This window comes from Tachypleus tridentatus, chromosome 9 (assembly GCF_004210375.1).
Source record: "Tachypleus tridentatus isolate NWPU-2018 chromosome 9, ASM421037v1, whole genome shotgun sequence".
NCBI lineage: Eukaryota > Metazoa > Arthropoda > Merostomata > Xiphosura > Limulidae > Tachypleus > Tachypleus tridentatus.
In genome coordinates, this window is record NC_134833.1 from 168878365 (window position 1) to 168903862 (window position 25498).

General features: G+C 36.0%; 1 protein-coding gene across 1 annotated transcript; it reads left to right on the forward strand.

The window, feature by feature from the left end:
* Window positions 1-3034: 3034 nt before the first annotated feature.
* Window positions 3035-23647, forward strand: LOC143226913 (MAPK/MAK/MRK overlapping kinase-like). Its single transcript, XM_076458464.1, has 9 exons — window positions 3035-3175; window positions 3547-3595; window positions 4485-4570; window positions 5532-5624; window positions 9778-9882; window positions 10341-10511; window positions 14100-14259; window positions 21979-22140; window positions 23343-23647. Exons 1-9 carry the CDS (start codon window positions 3138-3140, stop codon window positions 23412-23414), a joined length of 936 nt encoding a protein of 311 aa, XP_076314579.1. The 5' UTR covers window positions 3035-3137; the 3' UTR covers window positions 23415-23647.
* The last annotated feature ends 1851 nt before the right edge of the window (window positions 23648-25498 follow it).

Consider the following 25498-nt stretch of genomic DNA (forward strand, 5'->3'; position numbering starts at 1 on the left):
TGGGATGGAAGGTTATGACATGTTGTCATGTTTGTTTTTGTGATATAACTTAATGACATGTTCTCATGCTTGTTGTTATGTGATTAGAACATAACATAGAACATATCACATGTCATAATAATTAGCATGGAATTAGAACGCATTAATAAACTGTTAATTCTCAAACTGAAACCACAACAAAACTTGTTCGTCAACTGATGTATTGTTTAAAATGTCGTTAAGACTGTTTGAAATTCGAGCAAAGCTACCCGTTCCTAATTAAACACGACAAGACTAGAGGGAAGGTAGCTAATCATCACCACCTACCGCCAACTGTTGGACTACTCTATTACCAGGAAATATTTGGATTGACCATCACTAATAACGCTCCACGGCTGAAAGGGCGAGCATGTTTGGTATAAAGGGGATTCAAACCCGCGAATCTCTAGTTACTAGTCGAGCGCTCTGACCACCAGTCCATGCTGGGCCATCGTTAAGGTGTAATTTAATTCGGAGATTGAGGAACACATGCTCATATTTTCTAACCAAACAAAATGTGATTAATTCTTTGAAAAATTGTTTAGGCTGAGTATTCATGATGAAACTACGTAGAATGGACGGCAACTGCCTATTGTGGAGACACAACTGTAGAGGACAACGTTTCGAAAGTCTTCTGCCTTTCGTCTCCAGGTCAATGTGTGTGCAAATGCAAACGAACTTGGCAGAGGTTTAGTTTAGAGAGAGAGAGAAGTCTGAAGAACTCTCTCCCCATCAGGGGTGGTCAGGAACGTTGTGGTTCCTCTTCGTCCCCTTACGTGAAAGATTATTTAACTTTACGTGGGAGTTTGTCTTTATTTTGTTTTGACTTGTTGAAGGTGAAGAAGTGAGGTGGAGAGTGAAGTGACGCGTGAGAATGGAGAGCTGGAAATAAGGAAAGTAAGCCAGGCCAGAGCCCGTGGTCAAAATAGCCTGACGACTAGGAAACATTAATTCAAACGGCTCCTTTCAGGACCAGGCAAGAATGTTGCCTTGGCTGGGATCTAGCAATCCAATGCCAGAGACGTAGGTGTGGGGAGAAATGGGTGTACCCAAGAATACCCACTTTCACGTCCTGGGCGCCGACAAATCTACCCAGACCGTGCCCGGAAGTAGCTGGGAAGAAAATCATGGTTATTATTACATATTGGAATGAAAAAGGAAGCAAATGGACAAAGGCAAAAGTATAGAAGTGGCTGGTTGGCTGTAACGAGGAAAACTACCAACTGTGGTTTTGTAGAATTTCAGGTTGAGGTCTAGTTCACACCTGATGCCCAGTGGTGATGGTGAAAAACGTGAGCGTGGTGGTGGTTGTTCTTCATGATGAATTGCTCTTCATCGGTCTGAGATGATTTGTTTCTTCTCGCAATTTCCATTTGTGTCTTCTGAATGATTGTGGACTGGTTCTCTGTTTTAACTGACGCGTCGATAGTTGTTATGTGAATGGTTTGGCTGGTGACTGTTTATATTTATATGTATTTCTTTTCAGATTCGGGCACAAGACAGGTAAAACTTTCGGCACCTGTCTTGTGAAAGTGGGTTTTCTCGGGGCACTCCCGTTTCTCCCTCCCCCACATCCAAATCTCAGGCATTGGATCTTTAGATCCCAGTCAAGACAATATTCTTGAATCGGGCCGTTTTATATCTCATCGGCTTTTCGGACTGCGGGCTCCGGCCTGGTTCACTTCTCTTGTGCCGCCTTTGTCTCACTCCCTCTTTCTCACCAGTCATGTTTATAATACCCCACCGCACTTCATCACCCTAAACAAGTCGAAGAAAAATACAGGTAAACTCCCACGTAAAGTTAAATGATCTTTCACGTGAGGGGACGAAGAGGAACCACAACGTTCCTGACCACCCCTGATGGGGAGAGAATTTTTCAGACTTCTCTCTATCTCTAAACTAAACCCCTGCCAAGTTTGTTTGCGTTTGCACACACATTGACCTGAACACGAAAGGCGGAAGACTTTCGAAACGTTGTCCTCTACACTTGTATCTCCACAATAGGTAGTTGCCATCCATTCTCCGAAGTTTCATCAAAATTTGATTAAGTTTCAACGAGTAGGCCAACCCATGATTAAGTTATATCTGTAGATAGAACATTATATTTTTTAAGTCAATTATTGGAACTAGTTACGTTCGGTTTAACTGTAATTTGCGAATTAACAAAGTGTTCTTAATGACAGTTCTTTATTTTTGTAATGAGGTCAACATTTAATGACGTGATGTCTTATTTATTGGGATGTGGTTAACACTTATTGACATGATGTCTTATTTATTGGGATGTAGTTAACACTTAATGACGTGATGTCTTATTTATTGGGATGTAGTTAACACTTATTGACATGATGTCTTATTTATTGGGATGTGGTTAACACTTATTGACATGATGTCTTATTTATTGGGATGTGGTTAACACTTATTGACATGATGTCTTATTTATTGGGATGTAGTTAACACTTATTGACATGATGTCTTATTTATTGGGATGTAGTTAACACTTATTGACATGATGTCTTATTTATTGGGATGTGGTTAACACTTATTGACATGATGTCTTATTTATTGGGATGTAGTTAACACTTATTGACATGATGTCTTATTTATTGGGATGTGGTTAACACTTATTGACATGATGTCTTATTTATTGGGATGTAGTTAACACTTATTGACATGATGTCTTATTTATTGGGATGTGGTTAACACTTATTGACATGATGTCTTATTTATTGGGATGTAGTTAACACTTAATGACGTGATGTCTTATTTATTGGGATGTGGTTAACACTTATTGACATGGCGTCTTATTTGTTGTAATGAGGTCAACACTTTCTGAAACGGTGTTTTATGTATTGGGATGATGTTAACACTTACTGAATTGGTGTCTTATTTGTTAGAATAATGTAAACACTTAATGACTCGCATTGTTGGAATAAGGCTGTATTAGATACATACCAGAGAGGATATAAATACCATAAGCTGTTAAATGTTTCAACTGATTGAAATAGTTAGTTGTACTCATCAACTGGTATCTAACCCTAAGTATGTGTAGCTGAGTTTATGCTGTTCTTTCATTTATAGCACGAAAACGACCTTTACCAGAATTCAGGGTAAAGAGTTATATGTTTCAGCTCTTCAAGTCTCTGGATTATATTCACAGGTAACCAGCGTTACCTTTTGGAACCTTTTATTAATACAGAAGTTTACATGCCAATAATTTTATAACAAAAGGACAGTAAAGGATTAATGTAGTTTTAATTTATTCGTTCGTAGCTAATTTGATTCTAGTGAGAAAAAATAGTCCAAGCAATTTTTTAAACCTTCACAAAAAATGGACAATATACAATTAATGATAAATGAACACAATTTTTATTAACTCTCTTTCTTGAGGTACTCCAGTGTATGGAATGTGAAATAAAATGTTCTTGGAATAGACCTTAGATTTATAATCTACCTATATTTAAGTAATTTCAAAACAAAAATTTGATTTATCTATCTTTTATTGTTACCGTTATTTGTATATCGTTACAGCAATGGGATCTTTCATAGAGATATCAAGCCTGAAAATATTTTAATTAGGGTAAGGAAAGAAACACTTTTTGAAATTATACTCAATATCTGTTATCTAATACAATCATTTTTATTCTTTTTTCAGACATTTGTACCATCAATGTATTTTATAAATTCCTACCATTATTGAAGTGAATATTTTCAACTACTCGACCTTATTAGTAAACCTTATTAGCAGGGACATAGATCCTGGGGGGATGGGGGGTATACATTCCCCCTTCATTTTAGGTGGGGGTATGGTGCATACAATCATTCTCCCCTACAGTTTGGTCTGTTGAATTGTTTTATTGCATCACAGGTCTACAAATTATGTGTTTGTTCTTGTGATTCTCGTGTTCTTACCAATAGAATTACATAATTAGGCCTAGATGTAGGCTTTTTCAGTAACCGAAATGTTCATCTTTAATTAGGCGTGCTTCTAAGCTTTTCGATCTAGATCTAAGCGATAGTTCGTAAGTATCAGTCAGTAGGCCTAAATATACATGCAAGTATCGTGGCAACAACATTACTCTGTGACTGCATGTTTACAGCTTTCAGGTTCACGTAATCAGAGATTACCAATTTGCAAATTGAACAGTCCACATAGGTGGTTGCAAAAATCATCCCCCCCATCGGGTGTAAAAAATCTACGCCCCTGCTTATTAGTAACATTACAGTAATGGTTACTTTCTCCGGAGGCCTGTTATCTTAATATCATAGTAATGGTTACTTTCTCTACAGGCCTATTATTTTAACATTATGGTAATGGTTACTTTCTGTGCAGGCCTGTTATCTTAATATCATAGTAATGGTTACTTTCTCTACAGGCCTATTATTTTAACATTATGATAGTGGTTATTTTCTCTGCAGGCCTGTTATCTTAACATCACAGTAATAGTTACTTTTTGATTATCTTACAGGACAGCCTTCTCAAGTTGGCTGACTTCGGTAGCTGTCGCTCAATGTACACTACTCCTCCATACACAGAGTATATAGCTACAAGGTGGTGAGTTAGAACACGTAGTTACAAGGTGGTGAGTCAGAACACCTAGTTGTAAGTTGGTGAGTCAGAGCAAGTAGTTACAAGGCGGTGAGTCAAAACACGTAGTTACGAGGTTGTGAGTCAAAACAAGTAGCTACTTTGACTGAAACGTTAGGTCAGTGAGTATCTTGTTATTAAAGGTCAGGATTTTTATTGAAACTTAGATCAGTATCTTGCTATTAAAGGTCAGGATTTTATTGAAACTTAGATCAGTATCTTGTTATTAAAGGTCAGAATTTTATTGAAACTTAGATCAGTATCTTGCTATTAAAGGCCTGGATTTGTCTTGAAACATTAACTCATTAAGTATTTGTTTTTAAAGTGTAGGACTTTCAAGGAAATATTAAATCATTCTTATCATTCTTGTTTCTGGACAACCTAACGCAGCAGCGATACAATGTATTGTCAGAGGAATTAGATGATGGTTTTATTTGAAAAATACTAAAATTAAAAGGTAACCTTCCAGAAACTCGTATGTTTCTATTTAACAGTCGCCATCCTACCTTACTGCCCACCAGTAATACCATGGAGTTTCTTTGAACTAATTACACTAGATACCAGATTTGATACCTTTAGTTGACAGAACACATACAGCCTATTGTATAGTTTTGTGCTTACATCGAAACTAGCAAGCAAACTTATTTTATTTCCCAAATAAATCACTAAAGATAAAATATGTATGTTCCTAAAGAACATGGTTTATATCGGTACCCAGAACATAATATAACTTCATGAAATATAGTCTGGGAAAGCAGATGATATTCTGGTTGGAGTCAGGCTATAGTATATTAAATATTAAGAGACAGCAAGAGAGATATTCAACTGAGCGATGAAGTTAACAGGTGACAATGTCGACAACATAACCCCTTTACCTCAAAACACAAGTCTTTCAAAATTGTCCATTTTGTTCTGTTATTATTTATAGGTACCGCCCACCTGAATGCCTGCTGACCAACGGCTACTACACTTACAAAATGGACATCTGGGCAGCGGGATGCGTGTTCTTTGAAATTTTAACGTAAGAAAATAGAAGTAAAAAATTAAGTTTTCATTTGTTAATTAACAATATATTCCTGAAATTATGAAACATAGTCACTTGTTGTTTGCGTATTTTCCATACTAACCTCTCCTACGCAGCCTAATAACTTGTATAATGTCGTCTGTACCTCTGGTGTATTTATCTCTTCCTTAAGCCTAATAAGTTGTATAATGTCGTCTGTACCTCTGGTGTATTTATCTCTTCTTTAAGCCTAATAACTGGTTGTACGAAATATTCCATACTTATGGCGTAATTGATTCTTCTGTATATTTGTCTCTCATTTCTTCTTTTTAGTTATGGTTGATTATAATTGAATTGTATAACAATATTCACTTTAACAACTTATTTGTGGGAGAGTTTTGAAAGTTGGAGAAACTGAAATAAAATTATCTGCCCCTATATTTTTTCTTGTGTTCATCTTGTATAATACATATATACCTAATGTATGTATTTATTCAGAAATTCTACTTGTTGTTTATAGAGATATAGCTCGAGAAAGAAAGAAAGAAGCAAAAACGACTTCACAGGGACAATAAAAACCTTTCCACTAACCATATCTAGTACTGAAAACTAGTGTACGTGAAGTTTTGGAAAATTTAGCTTCGTCAGCTTTAGTTTCGTCTGTAAAACGAAAAAGAAAAAAAAAGAACAAATATCATGCATAAAACACCTACGGTTGCTTTTAGGAAACATGACTGTTGTTATAGCAACAACGTCAATAAATCACTTCACTGGAAATAACGTCTAACCCGTTCAAACAAACAAACATATTATTTGTCTAATTTTTTAAAACGATTCAATGGAACTGATACGTTCTATATATCGTTAAATATGTATTAGATTTAAGATAACAAGGAAATAAAGTAATACGTTATTGTAATACTGATAAAAGTAAAGATATCCCTTCATTGGCAAACTATCATGGTTTACAGTTATTCTTCTCAGTGTTTAGTTGTCTACTGTACACAACTCTTGTACCTGGTATTTACTGTCTACTTACACAACTCTTGGACTTGGTGTTTAGTGTATACTGTACACAGCTCTTGTATGTGGTGTTTAGTGTCTACTGTACACAGCTCTTGTACTTGGTGTTTAGTGTCGGCTGTACACAGCTCCTGTATTTGGTGTTTAGTGTCTACTGTGCACAGATCTTGTACTTGGTGTTCAGTGTCTACTGTGCACAGATCTTGTACTTGGTGTTTAGTGTCTACCGTACACAGATCTTGTACTTGGTGTTTAGTGTCTACTGTACACAGCTCTTGTACTTGGTGTTTAGTGTCTACTGTGCACAGATCTTGTACTTGGTGTTTAGTGTCTACTGTGCACAGATCTTGTACCTGGTGTTTAGTGTCTACTGTACACAGATCTTGTACTTGGTGTTTAGTGTCTACTGTGCACAGCTCTTGTACTTGGCATTTAGTGTCTACTGTACACAGCTCTTGTACTTGGTGTTTAGTGTCTACTGTGCACAGATCTTGTACGTGGTGTTTAGTGTCTACTGTACACAGCTCTTGTATTTGGTGTTTAGTGTCTACTGTACACAGCTCTTGTACTTGGTGTTTAGTGTCTACTGTACACAGCTCTTGTACTTGGTGTTTAGTGTCTACTGTACACAGCTCTTGTACTTGGTGTTTAGTGTCTACTGTGCACAGATCTTGTACGTGGTGTTTAGTGTCTACTGTAAACAGATCTTGTACATGGTGTTTAGTGTCTACTGTACACAGCTCCTGTATGTGGTGTTTAGTGTCTACTGTGCACAGATCTTGTACATGGTGTTTAGTGTCTACTGTACACAGCTCTTGTACTTGGTGTTTAGTGTCTACTGTACACAGTTCTTGTACTTGGTGTTTAGTGTCTACTGTGCACAGATCTTGTACGTGGTGTTTAGTGTCTACTGTACACAGCTCTTGTACTTGGTGTTTAGTGTCTACTGTACACAGCATCTGTATGTGGTGTTTAATGTCTACTGTACACAGCTCCTGTATGTGGTGTTTAGTGTCTACTGTGCACAGATCTTGTACATGGTGTTTAGTGTCTACTGTACACAGCTCTTGTACTTGGTGTTTAGTGTCTACTGTACACAGTTCTTGTACTTGGTGTTTAGTGTCTACTGTGCACAGATATGTACGTGGTGTTTAGTGTCTACTGTACACAGCTCTTGTACTTGGTGTTTAGTGTCTACTGTACACAGCTCCTGTATGTGGTGTTTAGTGTCTACTGTACACAGCTCCTGTATGTGGTGTTTAGTGTCTACTGTGCACAGATCTTGTACATGGTGTTTAGTGTTTACTGTACACAGCTCTTGTACTTGGTGTTTAGTGTCTACTATACACAGTTCTTGTACTTGGTGTTTAGTGTCTACTGTGCACAGATCTTGTACATGGTGTTTAGTGTCTACTGTACACAGCTCTTGTACTTGGTGTTTAGTGTCTACTGTACACAGCTCTTGTACTTGGTGTTTAGTGTCTACTGTGCACAGATCTTGTACGTGGTGTTTAGTGTCTACTGTACACAGATCTTGTACTTGGTGTTCAGTGTCTACTGTGCACAGCTCTTGTACTTGGCATTTAGTGTCTACTGTACACAGCTCTTGTACTTGGTGTTTAGTGTCTACAGTACACAGCTCTTGTACTTGGTGTTTAGTGTCTACTGTACACAGCTCCTGTATGTGATGTTTAGTGTACACTGTACACAGCTCTTGTACTTGGTGTTTAGTGTCTACTGTGCACAGATCTTGTACATGGTGTTTAGTGTCTACTGTCCACAGCTCTTGTACTTGGTGTTTAGAGTCAACTGTACACAGCTCTTGTACTTGGTGTTTAGTGTCTACTGTGCACAGATCTTGTACGTGGTGTTTAGTGTCTACTGTACACAGATCTTTTACTTGGTGTTTAGTGTCTACTGTACACAGCTCTTGTACTTGGCATTTAGTGTCTACTGTACACCGCTCTTGTACTTGGTATTTAGTGTCTACTGTGCACAGATCTTGTACGTGGTGTTTAGTGTCTACTGTGCACAGATCTTGTACGTGGTGTTTAGTGTCTACTGTGCACAGATCTTGTACTTGGTGTTTAGTGTCTACTGTGCACAACTTTTGTATGTGGTGTTTAGTGTCTACTGTACACAACTCTTGTACTTGGTGTTTAGTGTCTACTGTACACAGCTCTTGTACGTGGTGATTAGTGTCTACTGTACACAGCTCTTGTATGTGGTGTTTAGTGTCTACTGTGCACAGATCTTGTACGTGGTGTTTAGTGTCTACTGTACACAGCTCTTGTACTTGGTGTTTAGTGTCTACTGTACACAGCTCTTGTATCTGATGTTTAGTGTCTACTGTACAAAACTCTTGTACTTGGTTTTTAGTGTCTACTGTACACAGCTCTTGTACTTGATGTTTAGTGTCTACTGTGCACAACTTTTGTACTTGGTGTTTAGTGTCTACTGTGCACAGATCTTGTACTTGGTGTTTAGTGTCTACTGTACACAGCTCTTGTACTTGGTGTTTAGTGTCTACTGTGCACAGATCTTGTACGTGGTGTTTAGTGTCTACTGTACACAGCTCTTGTACTTGGTGTTTAGTGTCTACTGTACACAGCTCTTGTACTTGGTGTTTACTGTCTACTGTACACAGCTCTTGTACTTGGTGTTTAGTGTCTACTGTGCACAGATCTTGTACTTGGTGTTTAGTGTTTACTGTACACAGCTCTTGCACGTGCTGTTTAGTGTCTACTGTGCACAGATCTTGTACTTGGTGTTTAGTTTTTACTGTACACAGCTCTTGTACTTGGTGTTTAGTGTCTACTGTACACAGCTCTTGTACTTGGTGTGTAATGTCTACTGTACACAGCTCTTGCACGTGCTGTTTAGTGTCTATTGAGTGTAGTGACTACTGTTGGATTTCATCTTGAAATTAAATTTTCTGCACTTTCTGACAAAATAAATAATAATAATAAAACAGATTTGGATAGTGTTGTAAATCATCTCAACACACAGAATATGGATAACAGATTTGGATAGTGTTGTAAATCATCTCAACACACAGAATATGAATAACAGATTTGGATAGTGTTGTAAATCATCTCAACACACAGAATATGAATATGTAAGTTCTAAATAGAAATATGTTTTGTAGAAACAAACCTTTATTTCCCGGAAGTAGTGAAATGGACCAAATAGCGAAAATACATGACGTGATTGGATCACCTCGACCTCGTGTTTTGGCTAAATTAAGAAAACGGTATGTTTTGAGTTCCTTGTAAAATAGAGGATTAGCTGCATTAATGTTTAACGTGTTGCTTGTAACTTATTTATATTTTTTGCTTGTACTTTACTCTAAAGAACAGAAATAATTGGATATCTGTTTTCTGTTTTGTTTGTATTTGGAGAAAGGGCAAGCTACTCTCGAATATTGAGAGATTCGTTGTTAGGTTTACGAGAATGGGTTTCTTCATGTATCTGGTTACGTTTGAATTACAGTAGAACTTGGAATAAGAATATTGTTATCTCTACTACCTTAAGAAGAAATTGGTTCTTGACCTTATGTTACAGAAGTAAGTTTATTAAACAGCATCTGCCCTTAATACATTTTGATCATATTAAAGTTATTTGATTGGTTCTGAGAATAGCATGAGACACTCTACTGCTATTAGCTTAACTTGATTTGTAAAGAATTAAAATGAATAATATTTATTCCAGGAAGCCACCTGTTCGTGTGAAGTTCCCCAAGAAAACAGGGTGGGTCTACATACTCATACCCCACGTGTCTCCTAATGCACGTGATCTTCTGATGTTATTATTAATTTATGATGAAGAGGAGAGGATTTCCACAGCAGAGGCTCTACGTAATCCATTCTTTACAGACCTTCGGTACTGACAACATACACTGTGATTTATATAGACCACTGATAACAGTAGTTTATATCTTGGCTTAAAATAGTAGTGTTTATTTTGTTTTATATAGGTGGTTGATACAAATAGTATTTATTCTGTTTTGTATAGGTGGCTGATACAGATAGTGTTTATTCTGTTTTGTATAGGTGGCTGATACAGATAGTGTTTATTTTGTTTTGTATAGGTGGCTGATACAGATAGTGTTTATTCTGTTTTATATAGGTGGTTGATACAAATAGTATTTATTCTGTTTTGTATAGGTGGCTGATACAGATGGTGTTTATTCTGTTTTGTATAGGTGGCTGATACAGATAGTGTTTATTTTGTTTTGTATAGGTGGCTGATACAAATAGTATTTATTCTGTTTTGTATAGGTGGCTGATACAGATAAAGTGTTTATTCTGTTTTGTATAGGTGGCTGATACAGATAGTGTTTATTTTGTTTTGTATAGGTGGCTGATACAGATAGTGTTTATTCTGTTTTGTATAGGTGGCTGATACAAATAGTATTTATTCTGTTTTGTATAGGTGGTTGATACAGATAGTGTTTATTCTGTTTTGTATAGGTGACTGATACAGATAGTGTTTATTCTGTTTTGTATAGGTGGCTGATACAGATGGTCTTTATTCTGTTTTGTATAGGTGGCTGATACAGATGGTGTTTATTTTGTTTTGTATAGGTGGCTGATACAAATAGTATTTATTCTGTTTTGTATAGGTGGCTGATACAGATAGTGTTTATTCTGTTTTGTATAGGTGGCTGATACAGATAGTGTTTATTTTGTTTTGTATAGGTGGCTGATACAGATAGTGTTTATTCTGTTTTGTATAGGTGGCTGATACAAATAGTATTTATTCTGTTTTGTATAGGTGGTTGATACAGATAGTGTTTATTCTGTTTTGTATAGGTGACTGATACAGATAGTGTTTATTCTGTTTTGTATAGGTGGCTGATACAGATGGTCTTTATTCTGTTTTGTATAGGTGGCTGATACAGATGGTGTTTATTTTGTTTTGTATAGGTGGCTGATACAGATAGTGTTTATTCTGTTTTGTATAGGTGGCTGATACAAATAGTATTTATTCTGTTTTGTATAGGTGGTTGATACAGATAGTGTTTATTCTGTTTTGTATAGGTGACTGATACAGATAGTGTTTATTCTGTTTTGTATAGGTGGCTGATACAAATAGTATTTATTCTGTTTTGTATAGGTGGTTGATACAGATAGTGTTTATTCCTGTTTTGTATAGGTGACTGATACAGATAGTGTTTATTCTGTTTTGTATAGGTGGCTGATACAGATGGTCTTTATTCTGTTTTGTATAGGTGGCTGATACAGATGGTGTTTATTTTGTTTTGTATAGGTGGCTGATACAGATAGTGTTTATTCTGTTTTGTATAGGTGGCTGATACAAATAGTATTTATTCTGTTTTGTATAGGTGGCTGATACAGATAGTGTTTATTTTGTTTTGTATAGGTGGCTGATACAGATAGTGTTTATTCTGTTTTATATAGGTGGTTGATACAAATAGTATTTATTCTGTTTTGTATAGGTGGCTGATACAGATGGTGTTTATTCTGTTTTGTATAGGTGGCTGATACAGATAGTGTTTATTTTGTTTTGTATAGGTGGCTGATACAAATAGTATTTATTCTGTTTTGTATAGGTGGCTGATACAGATAGTGTTTATTCTGTTTTGTATAGGTGGCTGATACAGATAGTGTTTATTTTGTTTTGTATAGGTGGCTGATACAGATAGTGTTTATTCTGTTTTGTATAGGTGGCTGATACAAATAGTATTTATTCTGTTTTGTATAGGTGGTTGATACAGATAGTGTTTATTCTGTTTTGTATAGGTGACTGATACAGATAGTGTTTATTCTGTTTTGTATAGGTGGCTGATACAGATGGTCTTTATTCTGTTTTGTATAGGTGGCTGATACAGATGGTGTTTATTTTGTTTTGTATAGGTGGCTGATACAAATAGTATTTATTCTGTTTTGTATAGGTGGCTGATACAGATAGTGTTTATTCTGTTTTGTATAGGTGGCTGATACAGATAGTGTTTATTTTGTTTTGTATAGGTGGCTGATACAGATAGTGTTTATTCTGTTTTGTATAGGTGGCTGATACAAATAGTATTTATTCTGTTTTGTATAGGTGGTTGATACAGATAGTGTTTATTCTGTTTTGTATAGGTGACTGATACAGATAGTGTTTATTCTGTTTTGTATAGGTGGCTGATACAGATGGTCTTTATTCTGTTTTGTATAGGTGGCTGATACAGATGGTGTTTATTTTGTTTTGTATAGGTGGCTGATACAGATAGTGTTTATTCTGTTTTGTATAGGTGGCTGATACAAATAGTATTTATTCTGTTTTGTATAGGTGGTTGATACAGATAGTGTTTATTCTGTTTTGTATAGGTGACTGATACAGATGGTCTTTATTCTGTTTTGTATAGGTGACTGATACAGATGGTGTTTATTCTGTTTTGTACAGGTGGCTGATACAGATGGTCTTTATTCTGTTTTGTACAGGTGGCTGATACAGATGGTCTTTGTTCTGTTTTGTATAGGTGGCTGATACAGATGGTCTTTATTCTGTTTTGTATAGGTGACTGATACAGATGGTGTTTATTCTGTTTTGTATAGGTGGCTGATACAGATGGTGTTTATTCTGTTTTGTATAGGTGACTGATACAGATGGTGTTTATTCTGTTTTGTACAGGTGGCTGATACAGATGGTCTTTATTCTGTTTTGTACAGGTGGCTGATACAGATGGTCTTTATTCTGTTTTGTACAGGTGGCTGATACAGATAGTGTTTATTCTGTTTTGTACAGGTGGCTGATACAGATGGTCTTTATTCTGTTTTGTACAGGTGGCTGATACAGATGGTGTTTATTTTGTTTTGTACAGGTGGCTGATACAGATGGTGTTTACTGTATATTTTCAGATTTAATTATTTTGTAAAGCTAGTCTTACACATGTAATGTTCACTTCATTTGTGATGATAAGAAATTCTCTTGAAGTAAAAATGTATACTCAGGATGACTGGTATGAGTACTAACACCAATAATAACCTTAGAAAGTCAAAATATTGTTACTTGCTAATTTGGGTAAAAGTATTAATACCCATAACAGCCATCCTGAGATACAATATTCTTTTCAATCTTACATTTGACTTTTTACTGTTGTCTACAGTTTAAACTATACATGCACTTCTGAACTATTGCTAAAAATAACCAATAACTGCTCTATACAGTTGACAGTATAAACACTCTTCAGAACTATTGCTACAAATAACCATGTACTGTTATCTACAGCTTACAATATAATCACACACCTATGAACATTAGAATGTGAGAAAATCTCGTTTTTGCTGAATATTGCTGTTAACAAAAACATTTGTTTTAGTCACAACCATGTTTAGGATATGTAGAGAAACATGAAAATTATAAGTGTAACAAACTTAATATAACTGATAGCTGTTAAGTCTGTTGTATTTATATTTGAATCACATGGCCACAAAAGTTCACTTTAGCTATTACGTCTTTTAGCATATCTGAACGACACCAGGTGTGTCTTCAAGAGTTAAAGGATTCACGGACAAAGGAGAAGGTCCGATATACTGAAGAGACTGACTCCCCGAGAAGCATTGTCCCAACCATTGAACTCAGTATTGACACAGCTGGATCTGATCCTGAAAGACAGTCAAGGGTAAGATTTACCAGTTGATTACATTACTAATTGTTAAACATTACAAAAACAGGTGCAGTTAATGTGGAATTGTCACAGTTGTGGTGCACGATCCAAACATGCTTATTCTGAAGTTAATGAACAACTTTGAAACAGTCAGTTCATGTGATCCAAGTGTTGTAGTTCTTCCCTCTACAGATAACACATCTGTCACATACACAGTAAATGAACAACTTTAAAACAGTCAGTTCGTGTGATCAAAGTGTTGTAGTTCTTCCCTCTACAGATAACACATCTGTCACATACACAGTAAATGAACAACTTTAAAACAGTCAGTTCGTGTGATCAAAGTGTTGTAGTTCTTCCCTCTACAGAAAACACATCTGTCACATACACAGTAAATGAACAACTTTGAAACAGTCAGTTCGTGTGATCAAAGTGTTGTAGTTCTTCCCTCTACAGATAACACATCTGTCACATACACAGTAAATGAACAACTTTAAAACAGTCAGTTCGTGTGAACCAAGTGTTGTTGTTCTTCCCTCTACAGATAACACATCTGTCACATACACAGTAAATGAACAACTTTAAAACAGTTAGTTCGTGTGATCAAAGTGTTGTAGTTCTTCCCTCTACAGATAACACATCTGTCACATACAGAGTAAATGAACAACTTTAAAACAGTCAGTTCGTGTGATCCAAGTGTTGTAGTTCTTCCCTCTACAGATAACACATCTGTCACATATACAGGAAATGAACAACTTTAAAACAGTCAGTTCGTGTGATCAAAGTGTTGTAGTTCTTCCCTCTACAGATAACACATCTGTCACATACACAGTAAATGAACAACTTTAAAGCAGTCAGTTCTGTGTGATCCAAGTGTTGTAGTTCTTCCTCTACAGATAACACATCTGTCACATACACAGTAAATGAACAACTTTAAAACAGTCAGTTCGTGTGATCCAAGTGTTGTAGTTCTTCCCTCTACAGATAACACATCTGTCACATACACAGTAAATGAACAACTTTAAAACAGTCAGTTCGTGTGATCAAAGTGTTGTAGTTCTTCCCTTTACAGATAACACATCTGTCACATACACAGTAAATGAACAACTTTAAAGCAGTCAGTTCGTGTGATCCAAGTGCTGTTGTTCTTCCCTCTACAGATAACACATCTGTCACATACACAGTAAATGAACAACTTTAAAACAGTCAATTCGTGTGATCAAAGTGTTGTAGTTCTTCCCTCTACAGATAACACATCTGTCACATACACAGTAAATGAACAACTTTAAAGCAGTCAGTTCGTGTGATCCAAGTGTTGTAGTTCTTCCCTCTACAGATAACACATCTGTCACATACACAGTAAATGAACAACTTTAAAACAGTCAGTTCGTGTGATCGAAGTGTTGTTGTTCTTCCCTCTACAGATAACACATCTGTCACATACACAGTAAATGAACAACTTTAAAACAGTCAGTTCGTGTGATCGAAGTGTTGTTGTTCTTCCCTCTACAGATAACACATCTGTCACATACACAGTAAATGAACAACTTTAAAACAGTCAGTTCGTGTGATCAAAGTGTTGTAGTTCTTCCTCTACAGATAACACATCTGTCACATACACAGTAAATGAACAACTTTAAAGCAGTCAGTTCGTGTGATCCAAGTGCTGTTGTTCTTCCCTCTACAGATAACACATCTGTCACATACACAGTAAATGAACAACTTTAAAACAGTCAGTTCGTGTGATCAAAGTGTTGTAGTTCTTCCCTCTAAAGATAACACATCTGTCACATACACAGTAAATGAACAACTTTAAAACAGTCAGTTCGTGTGATCCAAGTGCTGTTGTTCTTCCCTCTACAGATAACACATCTGTCACATACACAGTAAATGAACAACTTTAAAACAGTCAGTTCGTGTGATCCAAGTGTTGTAGTTCTTCCCTCTACAGATAACACATCTGTCACATACACAGTAAATGAACAACTTTAAAACAGTCAGTTCGTGTGATCCAAGTGTTGTAGTTCTTCCCTCTACAGATAACACATCTGTCACATACACAGTAAATGAACAACTTTAAAACAGTCAGTTCGTGTGATCAAAGTGTTGTAGTTCTTCCCTCTACAGATAACACATCTGTCACATACACAGTAAATGAACAACTTTAAAACAGTCAGTTCGTGTGATCCAAGTGCTGTTGTTCTTCCCTCTACAGATAACACATCTGTCACATACACAGTAAATGAACAACTTTAAAACAGTCAGTTCGTGTGATCAAAGTGTTGTAGTTCTTCCCTCTAAAGATAACACATCTGTCACATACACAGTAAATGAACAACTTTAAAACAGTCAGTTCGTGTGAACCAAGTGTTGTTGTTCTTCCCTCTACAGATAACACATCTGTCACATACACAGTAAATGAACAACTTTAAAACAGTTAGTTCGTGTGATCAAAGTGTTGTAGTTCTTCCCTCTACAGATAACACATCTGTCACATACAGAGTAAATGAACAACTTTAAAACAGTCAGTTCGTGTGATCCAAGTGTTGTAGTTCTTCCCTCTACAGATAACACATCTGTCACATATACAGGAAATGAACAACTTTAAAACAGTCAGTTCGTGTGATCAAAGTGTTGTAGTTCTTCCCTCTACAGATAACACATCTGTCACATACACAGTAAATGAACAACTTTAAAGCAGTCAGTTCGTGTGATCCAAGTGTTGTAGTTCTTCCCTCTACAGATAACACATCTGTCACATACACAGTAAATGAACAACTTTAAAACAGTCAGTTCGTGTGATCCAAGTGTTGTAGTTCTTCCCTCTACAGATAACACATCTGTCACATACACAGTAAATGAACAACTTTAAAACAGTCAGTTCGTGTGATCAAAGTGTTGTAGTTCTTCCCTTTACAGATAACACATCTGTCACATACACAGTAAATGAACAACTTTAAAGCAGTCAGTTCGTGTGATCCAAGTGTTGTTGTTCTTCCCTCTACAGATAACACATCTGTCACATACACAGTAAATGAACAACTTTAAAACAGTCAGTTCGTGTGATCCAACTGTTGTAGTTCTTCCCTCTAAAGATAACACATCTGTCACATACACAGTAAATGAACAACTTTAAAACAGTCAATTCGTGTGATCAAAGTGTTGTAGTTCTTCTCTCTACAGATAACACATCTGTCACATACACAGTAAATGAACAACTTTAAAGCAGTCAGTTCGTGTGATCCAAGTGTTGTAGTTCTTCCCTCTACAGATAACACATCTGTCACATACACAGTAAATGAACAACTTTAAAACAGTCAGTTCGTGTGATCGAAGTGTTGTTGTTCTTCCCTCTACAGATAACACATCTGTCACATACACAGTAAATGAACAACTTTAAAACAGTCAGTTCGTGTGATCAAAGTGTTGTAGTTCTTCCCTCTACAGATAACACATCTGTCACATACACAGTAAATGAACAACTTTAAAGCAGTCAGTTCTGTGTGATCCAAGTGCTGTTGTTCTTCCCTCTACAGATAACACATCTGTCACATACACAGTAAATGAACAACTTTAAAACAGTCAGTTCGTGTGATCAAAGTGTTGTAGTTCTTCCCTCTAAAGATAACACATCTGTCACATACACAGTAAATGAACAACTTTAAAACAGTCAGTTCGTGTGATCCAAGTGTTGTAGTTCTTCCCTCTACAGATAACACATCTGTCACATACACAGTAAATGAACAACTTTAAAACAGTCAGTTCGTGTGATCCAAGTGTTGTAGTTCTTCCCTCTACAGATAACACATCTGTCACATACACAGTAAATGAACAACTTTAAAACAGTCAGTTCGTGTGATCCAAGTGTTGTAGTTCTTCCCTCTACAGATAACACATCTGTCACATACACAGTAAATGAACAACTTTAAAACAGTCAGTTCGTGTGATCAAAGTGTTGTAGTTCTTCCCTCTACAGATAACACATCTGTCACATACACAGTAAATGAACAACTTTAAAACAGTCAGTTCGTGTGATCCAAGTGCTGTTGTTCTTCCCTCTACAGATAACACATCTGTCACATACACAGTAAATGAACAACTTTAAAACAGTCAGTTCGTGTGATCCAAGTGTTGTAGTTCTTCCCTCTACAGATAACACATCTGTCACATACACAGTAAATGAACAACTTTAAAACAGTCAGTTCGTGTGATCCAAGTGTTGTAGTTCTTCCCTCTACAGATAACACATCTGTCACATACACAGTAAATGAACAACTTTAAAACAGTCAGTTCGTGTGATCCAAGTGTTGTAGTTCTTCCCTCTACAGATAACACATCTGTCACATACACAGTAAATGAACAACTTTAAAACAGTCAGTTCGTGTGATCAAAGTGTTGTAGTTCTTCCCTTTACAGATAACACATCTGTCACATACACAGTAAATGAACAACTTTAAAGCAGTCAGTTCGTGTGATCCAAGTGCTGTTGTTCTTCCCTCTACAGATAACACATCTGTCACATACACAGTAAATGAACAACTTTAAAACAGTCAGTTCGTGTGATCCAACTGTTGTAGTTCTTCCCTCTAAAGATAACACATCTGTCACATACACAGTAAATGAACAACTTTAAAACAGTCAATTCGTGTGATCAAAGTGTTGTAGTTCTTCTCTCTACAGATAACACATCTGTCACATACACAGTAAATGAACAACTTTAAAGCAGTCAGTTCGTGTGATCCAAGTGTTGTAGTTCTTCCCTCTACAGATAACACATCTGTCACATACACAGTAAATGAACAACTTTAAAACAGTCAGTTCGTGTGATCGAAGTGTTGTTGTTCTTCCCTCTACAGATAACACATCTGTCACATACACAGTAAATGAACAACTTTAAAACAGTCAGTTCGTGTGATCAAAGTGTTGTAGTTCTTCCCTCTACAGATAACACATCTGTCACATACACAGTAAATGAACAACTTTAAAGCAGTCAGTTCGTGTGATCCAAGTGCTGTTGTTCTTCCCTCTACAGATAACACATCTGTCACATACACAGTAAATGAACAACTTTAAAACAGTCAGTTCGTGTGATCAAAGTGTTGTAGTTCTTCCCTCTAAAGATAACACATCTGTCACATACACAGTAAATGAACAACTTTAAAACAGTCAGTTCGTGTGATCCAAGTGTTGTAGTTCTTCCCTCTACAGATAACACATCTGTCACATACACAGTAAATGAACAACTTTAAAACAGTCAGTTCGTGTGATCCAAGTGTTGTAGTTCTTCCCTCTACAGATAACACATCTGTCACATACACAGTAAATGAACAACTTTAAAACAGTCAGTTCGTGTGATCCAAGTGTTGTAGTTCTTCCCTCTACAGATAACACATCTGTCACATACACAGTAAATGAACAACTTTAAAACAGTCAGTTCGTGTGATCAAAGTGTTGTAGTTCTTCCCTCTACAGATAACACATCTGTCACATACACAGTAAATGAACAACTTTAAAACAGTCAGTTCGTGTGATCCAAGTGCTGTTGTTCTTCCCTCTACAGATAACACATCTGTCACATACACAGTAAATGAACAACTTTAAAACAGTCAGTTCGTGTGATCCAAGTGTTGTAGTTCTTCCCTCTACAGATAACACATCTGTCACATACACAGTAAATGAACAACTTTAAAACAGTCAGTTCGTGTGATCCAAGTGTTGTAGTTCTTCCCTCTACAGATAACACATCTGTCACATACACAGTAAATGAACAACTTTAAAACAGTCAGTTCGTGTGATCCAAGTGTTGTAGTTCTTCCCTCTACAGATAACACATCTGTCACATACACAGTAAATGAACAACTTTAAAACAGTCAGTTCGTGTGATCCAAGTGTTGTAGTTCTTCCCTCTACAGATAACACATCTGTCACATACACAGTAAATGAACAACTTTAAAACAGTCAGTTCGTGTGATCAAAGTGTTGTAGTTCTTCCCTCTACAGATAACACATCTGTCACATACACAGTAAATGAACAACTTTAAAACTGTCAGTTCGTGTGATCCAAATGTCGTAGTTCTTCCCTCTACAGGTAACACATTTGTCACATACACAGTAAATGAACAACTTTGAAACAGTCAGTTCGTGTGATCCAAGTGTTGTAGTTCTTCCCTCTACAGATGACACATCTGTCACATACACAGTAAATGAACAACTTTAAAACAGTCAGTTCGTGTGATCGAAGTGTTGTTGTTCTTCCCTCTACAGATAACACATCTCTCACATACACAGTAAGTGAACAACTTTAAAACAGTCAGTTCGTGTGATCCAAGTGTTGTAGTTCTTCCCTCTACAGATAACACATCTGTCACATACACAGTAAATGAACAACTTTGAAACAGTCAGTTCGTGTGATCAAAGTGTTGTAGTTCTTCCCTCTACAGATAACACATCTGTCACATACACAGTAAATGAACAACTTTAAAACAGTCAGTTCGTGTGATCCAAGTGTTGTAGTTCTTCCCTCTACAGATAACACATCTGTCACATACACAGTAAATGAACAACTTTAAAACAGTCAGTTTGTGTGATCCAAGTGTTGTTGTTCTTCCCTCTACAGATAACACATCTGTCACATACACAGTAAATGAACAACTTTAAAACAGTCAGTTCGTGTGATCCAAGTGTTGTTGTTCTTCCCTGTGTAGTTAGTCGTGCAGCACATACAATGGATTCATGATGGAATGAATGAAGTCTGAATTTTTAAGATGAAAACATCTGAAGAAACTTAAAATGAGGATCATCCCTTTTTGAATTCTCTTATTTTCAGTTTTTAGTGAAATTTAAAATTAATATTACAAACATATTTATAAACGAGCTAATAATACGTGGAATGTGCAAATGTATGGAGGCAAGTTTAGTCAGATGAACAAATTATAATTTGAAGTCTTCAACTAGAGCTGCGTATAAAGTTTGACGCAGATGGTTTTGCCATTTTTGATGTAGGCTTCGGTGCTTGAATGGCTATGAAAAGGATTTGTATAGTTGCAATAAAAACTGTTAAATTCTATTGTTATCTTTCAAAATTCGAAATAAAATTTGTCCTTTGACCTGCATGGTAGATGTTTAATAGGCCTGTCTAGGTTTGACAGTATTTATAGTCGTATTTTCTGTAGTATTGTGAAAGCATAATAATAACAGGAAAACAAAATGAATTAATTTTTAATTTTGTATTTCAGCAGCCACTGAGATAGATGGTTTTGTATTTCAAGAACAAGTCTGTTTTTTTTTGTTTTTTTCAAACGTTCTATTTGAAATTTTGAGAACCACTATCGTTATTAAGGACTAGTGTTCCGCCATCATTAATAACTAGTTTACTTGAATATTGAGTGAAGTGGTAAAACTAAAAGTATCATAAATTATATTACAAATTCTTTTAATTGTGTAAATTTAGAATAATTTTAGGTCAAGAGAGCTTTGCAAGTCATCAATTTTAAGGTTAAGTTTAAGGTGTGTTATTAAAGCATAATCTTCTCTGAATCATAAGATGTCAGTGGTTGCTAGACAACTAACTTACTGTAGTTTCATGTTCAATATTTGTAAAACTACATCCTAAAGATACATGCATGCTGTAGTGATGGTAAAATACCCACCATCTAATTAAAGTAACCAGAGATATGGCGGTGGGTGCTGTTAAGTTGGTGTTTTCTCAACATTTCTTTTTTAACCTTTTGATAGAATAAAATTAAAACAACGAACCAATTACAAAAGAAACTTCATCTTCCTCATCTGGGCACTGCTGACCAGATGGAAGAGGCGAGCTCCGATAGTGACCCTTCTCAAGGTGAATGTTTGTCCATGCATTTGCCATCTCTACAAGCGAGAAGTTTTTTGAGAAAAGTAAGTTACTACTTCCAACAGTAAACATTGTCAGAAGTTTTCAATCCATTTATTTGAACATGAGAATTATTCAGTAGTTCATCTTGTTGGACATTTTGTATAAATTCAAAATGAATTTCTTTTAATGATAAAAACCATCTCATGGTCTATCCCTGATAAAGTTTCATAGAAATACCAAAAATCGTTTAAACATATGAAAAATTTCCTTGAAGTGGTCTCTTTGAGTTAATATTTCACAGAAGTTAGAAATTCGTTTATTGTTTGTACATCTCACTATTCTATGGTCATGATGTTAGAAAAACATGTAGGTTCAAGTGATAGAAATGAAATAAAAACTATAATGTTATTAATAACAGTCACTAACCCACAGTGTGCTGTTAATAACAGCTAATATCTCATATTGTGTTATTAATAACAGTCACTAACCCACAGTGTGCTGTTAATAACAGCTAATATCTCATATTGTGTTATTAATAACAGTCACTAACCCACAGTGTGCTGTTAATAACAGCTAATATCTCTTGTTGTGTTGTTGATAACAGCTAATATCTCATATTGTGTTGTTAATAACAGCCAATATATCGTGTTGTTAATAGCAGCCACTATATTGTGTTGTGTTGTTCATAACAGCTAATATCTCTTATTGTGTTGTTGATAACAGCCACTATATTGTGTTGTGTTGATCATAACAGCCACTATATCATGTTGTATTGTTCATAACAGCCACTATATCGTGTTGTGTTGTTCATAACAGCCACTATATCGTGTTGTGTTGTTCATAACAGCCACTATATCGTGTTGTGTTGTTCATAACAGCCACTATATTGTGTTGTGTTGTTCATAACAGCCACTATATTGTGTTGTGTTGTTCATAACAGCCACTATATAGTGTTGTGTTGTTCATAACAGCCACTATATCGTGTTGTGTTGTTCATAACAGCCACTATATTGTGTTGTGTTGTTCATAACAGCCACTATATTGTGTTGTGTTGTTGATAACAGCCACTATATTGTGTTGTGTTGTTCATAACAGCCACTATATTGTGTTGTGTTGTTCATAACAGCCACTATATAGTGTTGTGTTGTTCATAACAGCCACTATATTGTGTTGTGTTGTTCATAACAGCCACTATATTGTGTTGTGTTGTTGATAACAGCTACTATCTCGTGTTGTTTTAATGTGAATTGTTGCTATTTTACAGTCCTACCGCCAACCTTCAACTCTTCACGACACAGACCGTCTCCCTTCCATTCATCGTCACAAGCGTCACTAGAATCTAAAGTACACTTAGCTCTCTTCACTTTAATTACATCCAAACTGAAACATTACTAATACTGATGGATTTTGGAGGTGAACGCTGAAGGTCAACCACTATTTCCAACATTTATGGTAGTGGATTCTGGACAACCATAAAGTGTTCAGATAACTTCAAGTGGTTTCTACACTATGATATACCATATTTATGGATCCTACAGGTCACTTTGTTCAATAAACGATTGTTTTGTAGTTCGGTATTTTTACAAAATCCAGATTAACGTAAACATTAAATTCAGCCTTACCTTAAATATATAAAAACTCTCTAGCACGTGCATATACGCTAACAAAACTGTTAACAAAGCTTCATTAACACTGTTAAGCAGGTTTAATATACTGACGGAGCTTATTACACGTTGTTAAACAGGTTTCATACACTGACAGAGCTTATTACACGTTGTTAAACAGGTTTCATACACTGACAGAGCTTATTACACGTTGTTAAACAGGTTTCATATACTGACGGAGCTTATTACACGTTGTTAAACAGGTTTCATACACTGACGGAGCTTATTACACGTTGTTAAACAGGTTTCATATATTGACGGAGCTTATTACACGTTGTTAAACAGGTTCCATATACTGACGGAGCTTATTACACGTTGTTAAACAGGTTTCATACACTGACAGAGCTTATTACACGTTGTTAAACAGGTTTCATACACTGACAGAGCTTATTACACGTTGTTAAACAGGTTTCATACACTGACAGAGCTTATTACACGTTGTTAAACAGGTTTCATATACTGACGGAGCTTATTACACGTTGTTAAACAGGTTTCATATACTGACGGAGCTTATTACACGTTGTTAAACAGGTTTCATATACTGACGGAGCTTATTACACGTTGTTAAACAGGTTTCATATACTGACGGAGCTTATTACACGTTGTTAAACAGGTTTCATATACTGACGGAGCTTATTACACGTTGTTAAACAGGTTTCATATACTGACGGAGCTTATTACACGTTGTTAAACAGGTTTCATACACTGACGGAGCTTATTACACGTTGTTAAACAGGTTTCATATATTGACGGAGCTTATTACACGTTGTTAAACAGGTTCCATATACTGACGGAGCTTATTACACGTTGTTAAACAGGTTTCATACACTGACAGAGCTTATTACACGTTGTTAAACAGGTTTCATACACTGACAGAGCTTATTACACGTTGTTAAACAGGTTTCATACACTGACAGAGCTTATTACACGTTGTTAAACAGGTTTCATACACTGACAGAGCTTATTACACGTTGTTAAACAGGTTTCATATATTGACGGAGCTTATTACACGTTGTTAAACAGGTTCCATATACTGACGGAGCTTATTACACGTTGTTAAACAGGTTTCATACACTGACAGAGCTTATTACACGTTGTTAAACAGGTTTCATATATTGACGGAGCTTATTACACGTTGTTAAACAGGTTTCATACACTGACAGAGCTTATTACACGTTGTTAAACAGGTTTCATATATTGACGGAGCTTATTACACGTTGTTAAACAGGTTTCATACACTGACAGAGCTTATTACACGTTGTTAAACAGGTTTAATATATTGACGGAGCTTATTACACGTTGTTAAACAGGTTTCATACACTGACAGAGCTTATTACACGTTGTTAAACAGGTTTCATACACTGACAGAGCTTATTACACGTTGTTAAACAGGTTTCATATATTGACGGAGCTTATTACACGTTGTTAAACAGGTTTCATACACTGACAGAGCTTATTACACGTTGTTAAACAGGTTTCATATATTGACGGAGCTTATTACACGTTGTTAAACAGGTTTCATACACTGACAGAGCTTATTACACGTTGTTAAACAGGTTTAATATACTGACGGAGCTTATTACACGTTGTTAAACAGGTTTCATACACTGACAGAGCTTATTACACGTTGTTAAACAGGTTTCATATATTGACGGAGCTTATTACACGTTGTTAAACAGGTTTCATATACTGACGGAGCTTATTACACGTTGTTAAACAGGTTTCATACACTGACGGAGCTTATTACACGTTGTTA

What these genes read in the sequence shown, in the direction of transcription:
- LOC143226913 (XM_076458464.1), top strand. Translation starts at nt 3,138, where the DNA reads ATGTTTCAGCTCTTCAAGTCTCTGGATTATATTCACAG. An exon ending in CTGAAAATATTTTAATTAGG is followed by an intron (nt 3,596 to 4,484) that starts GTAAGGAAAGAA and finishes ATTATCTTACAG; the next exon opens with GACAGCCTTCTCAAGTTGGC. An exon ending in GTGTTCTTTGAAATTTTAAC is followed by an intron (nt 5,625 to 9,777) that starts GTAAGAAAATAG and finishes TATGTTTTGTAG; the next exon opens with AAACAAACCTTTATTTCCCG.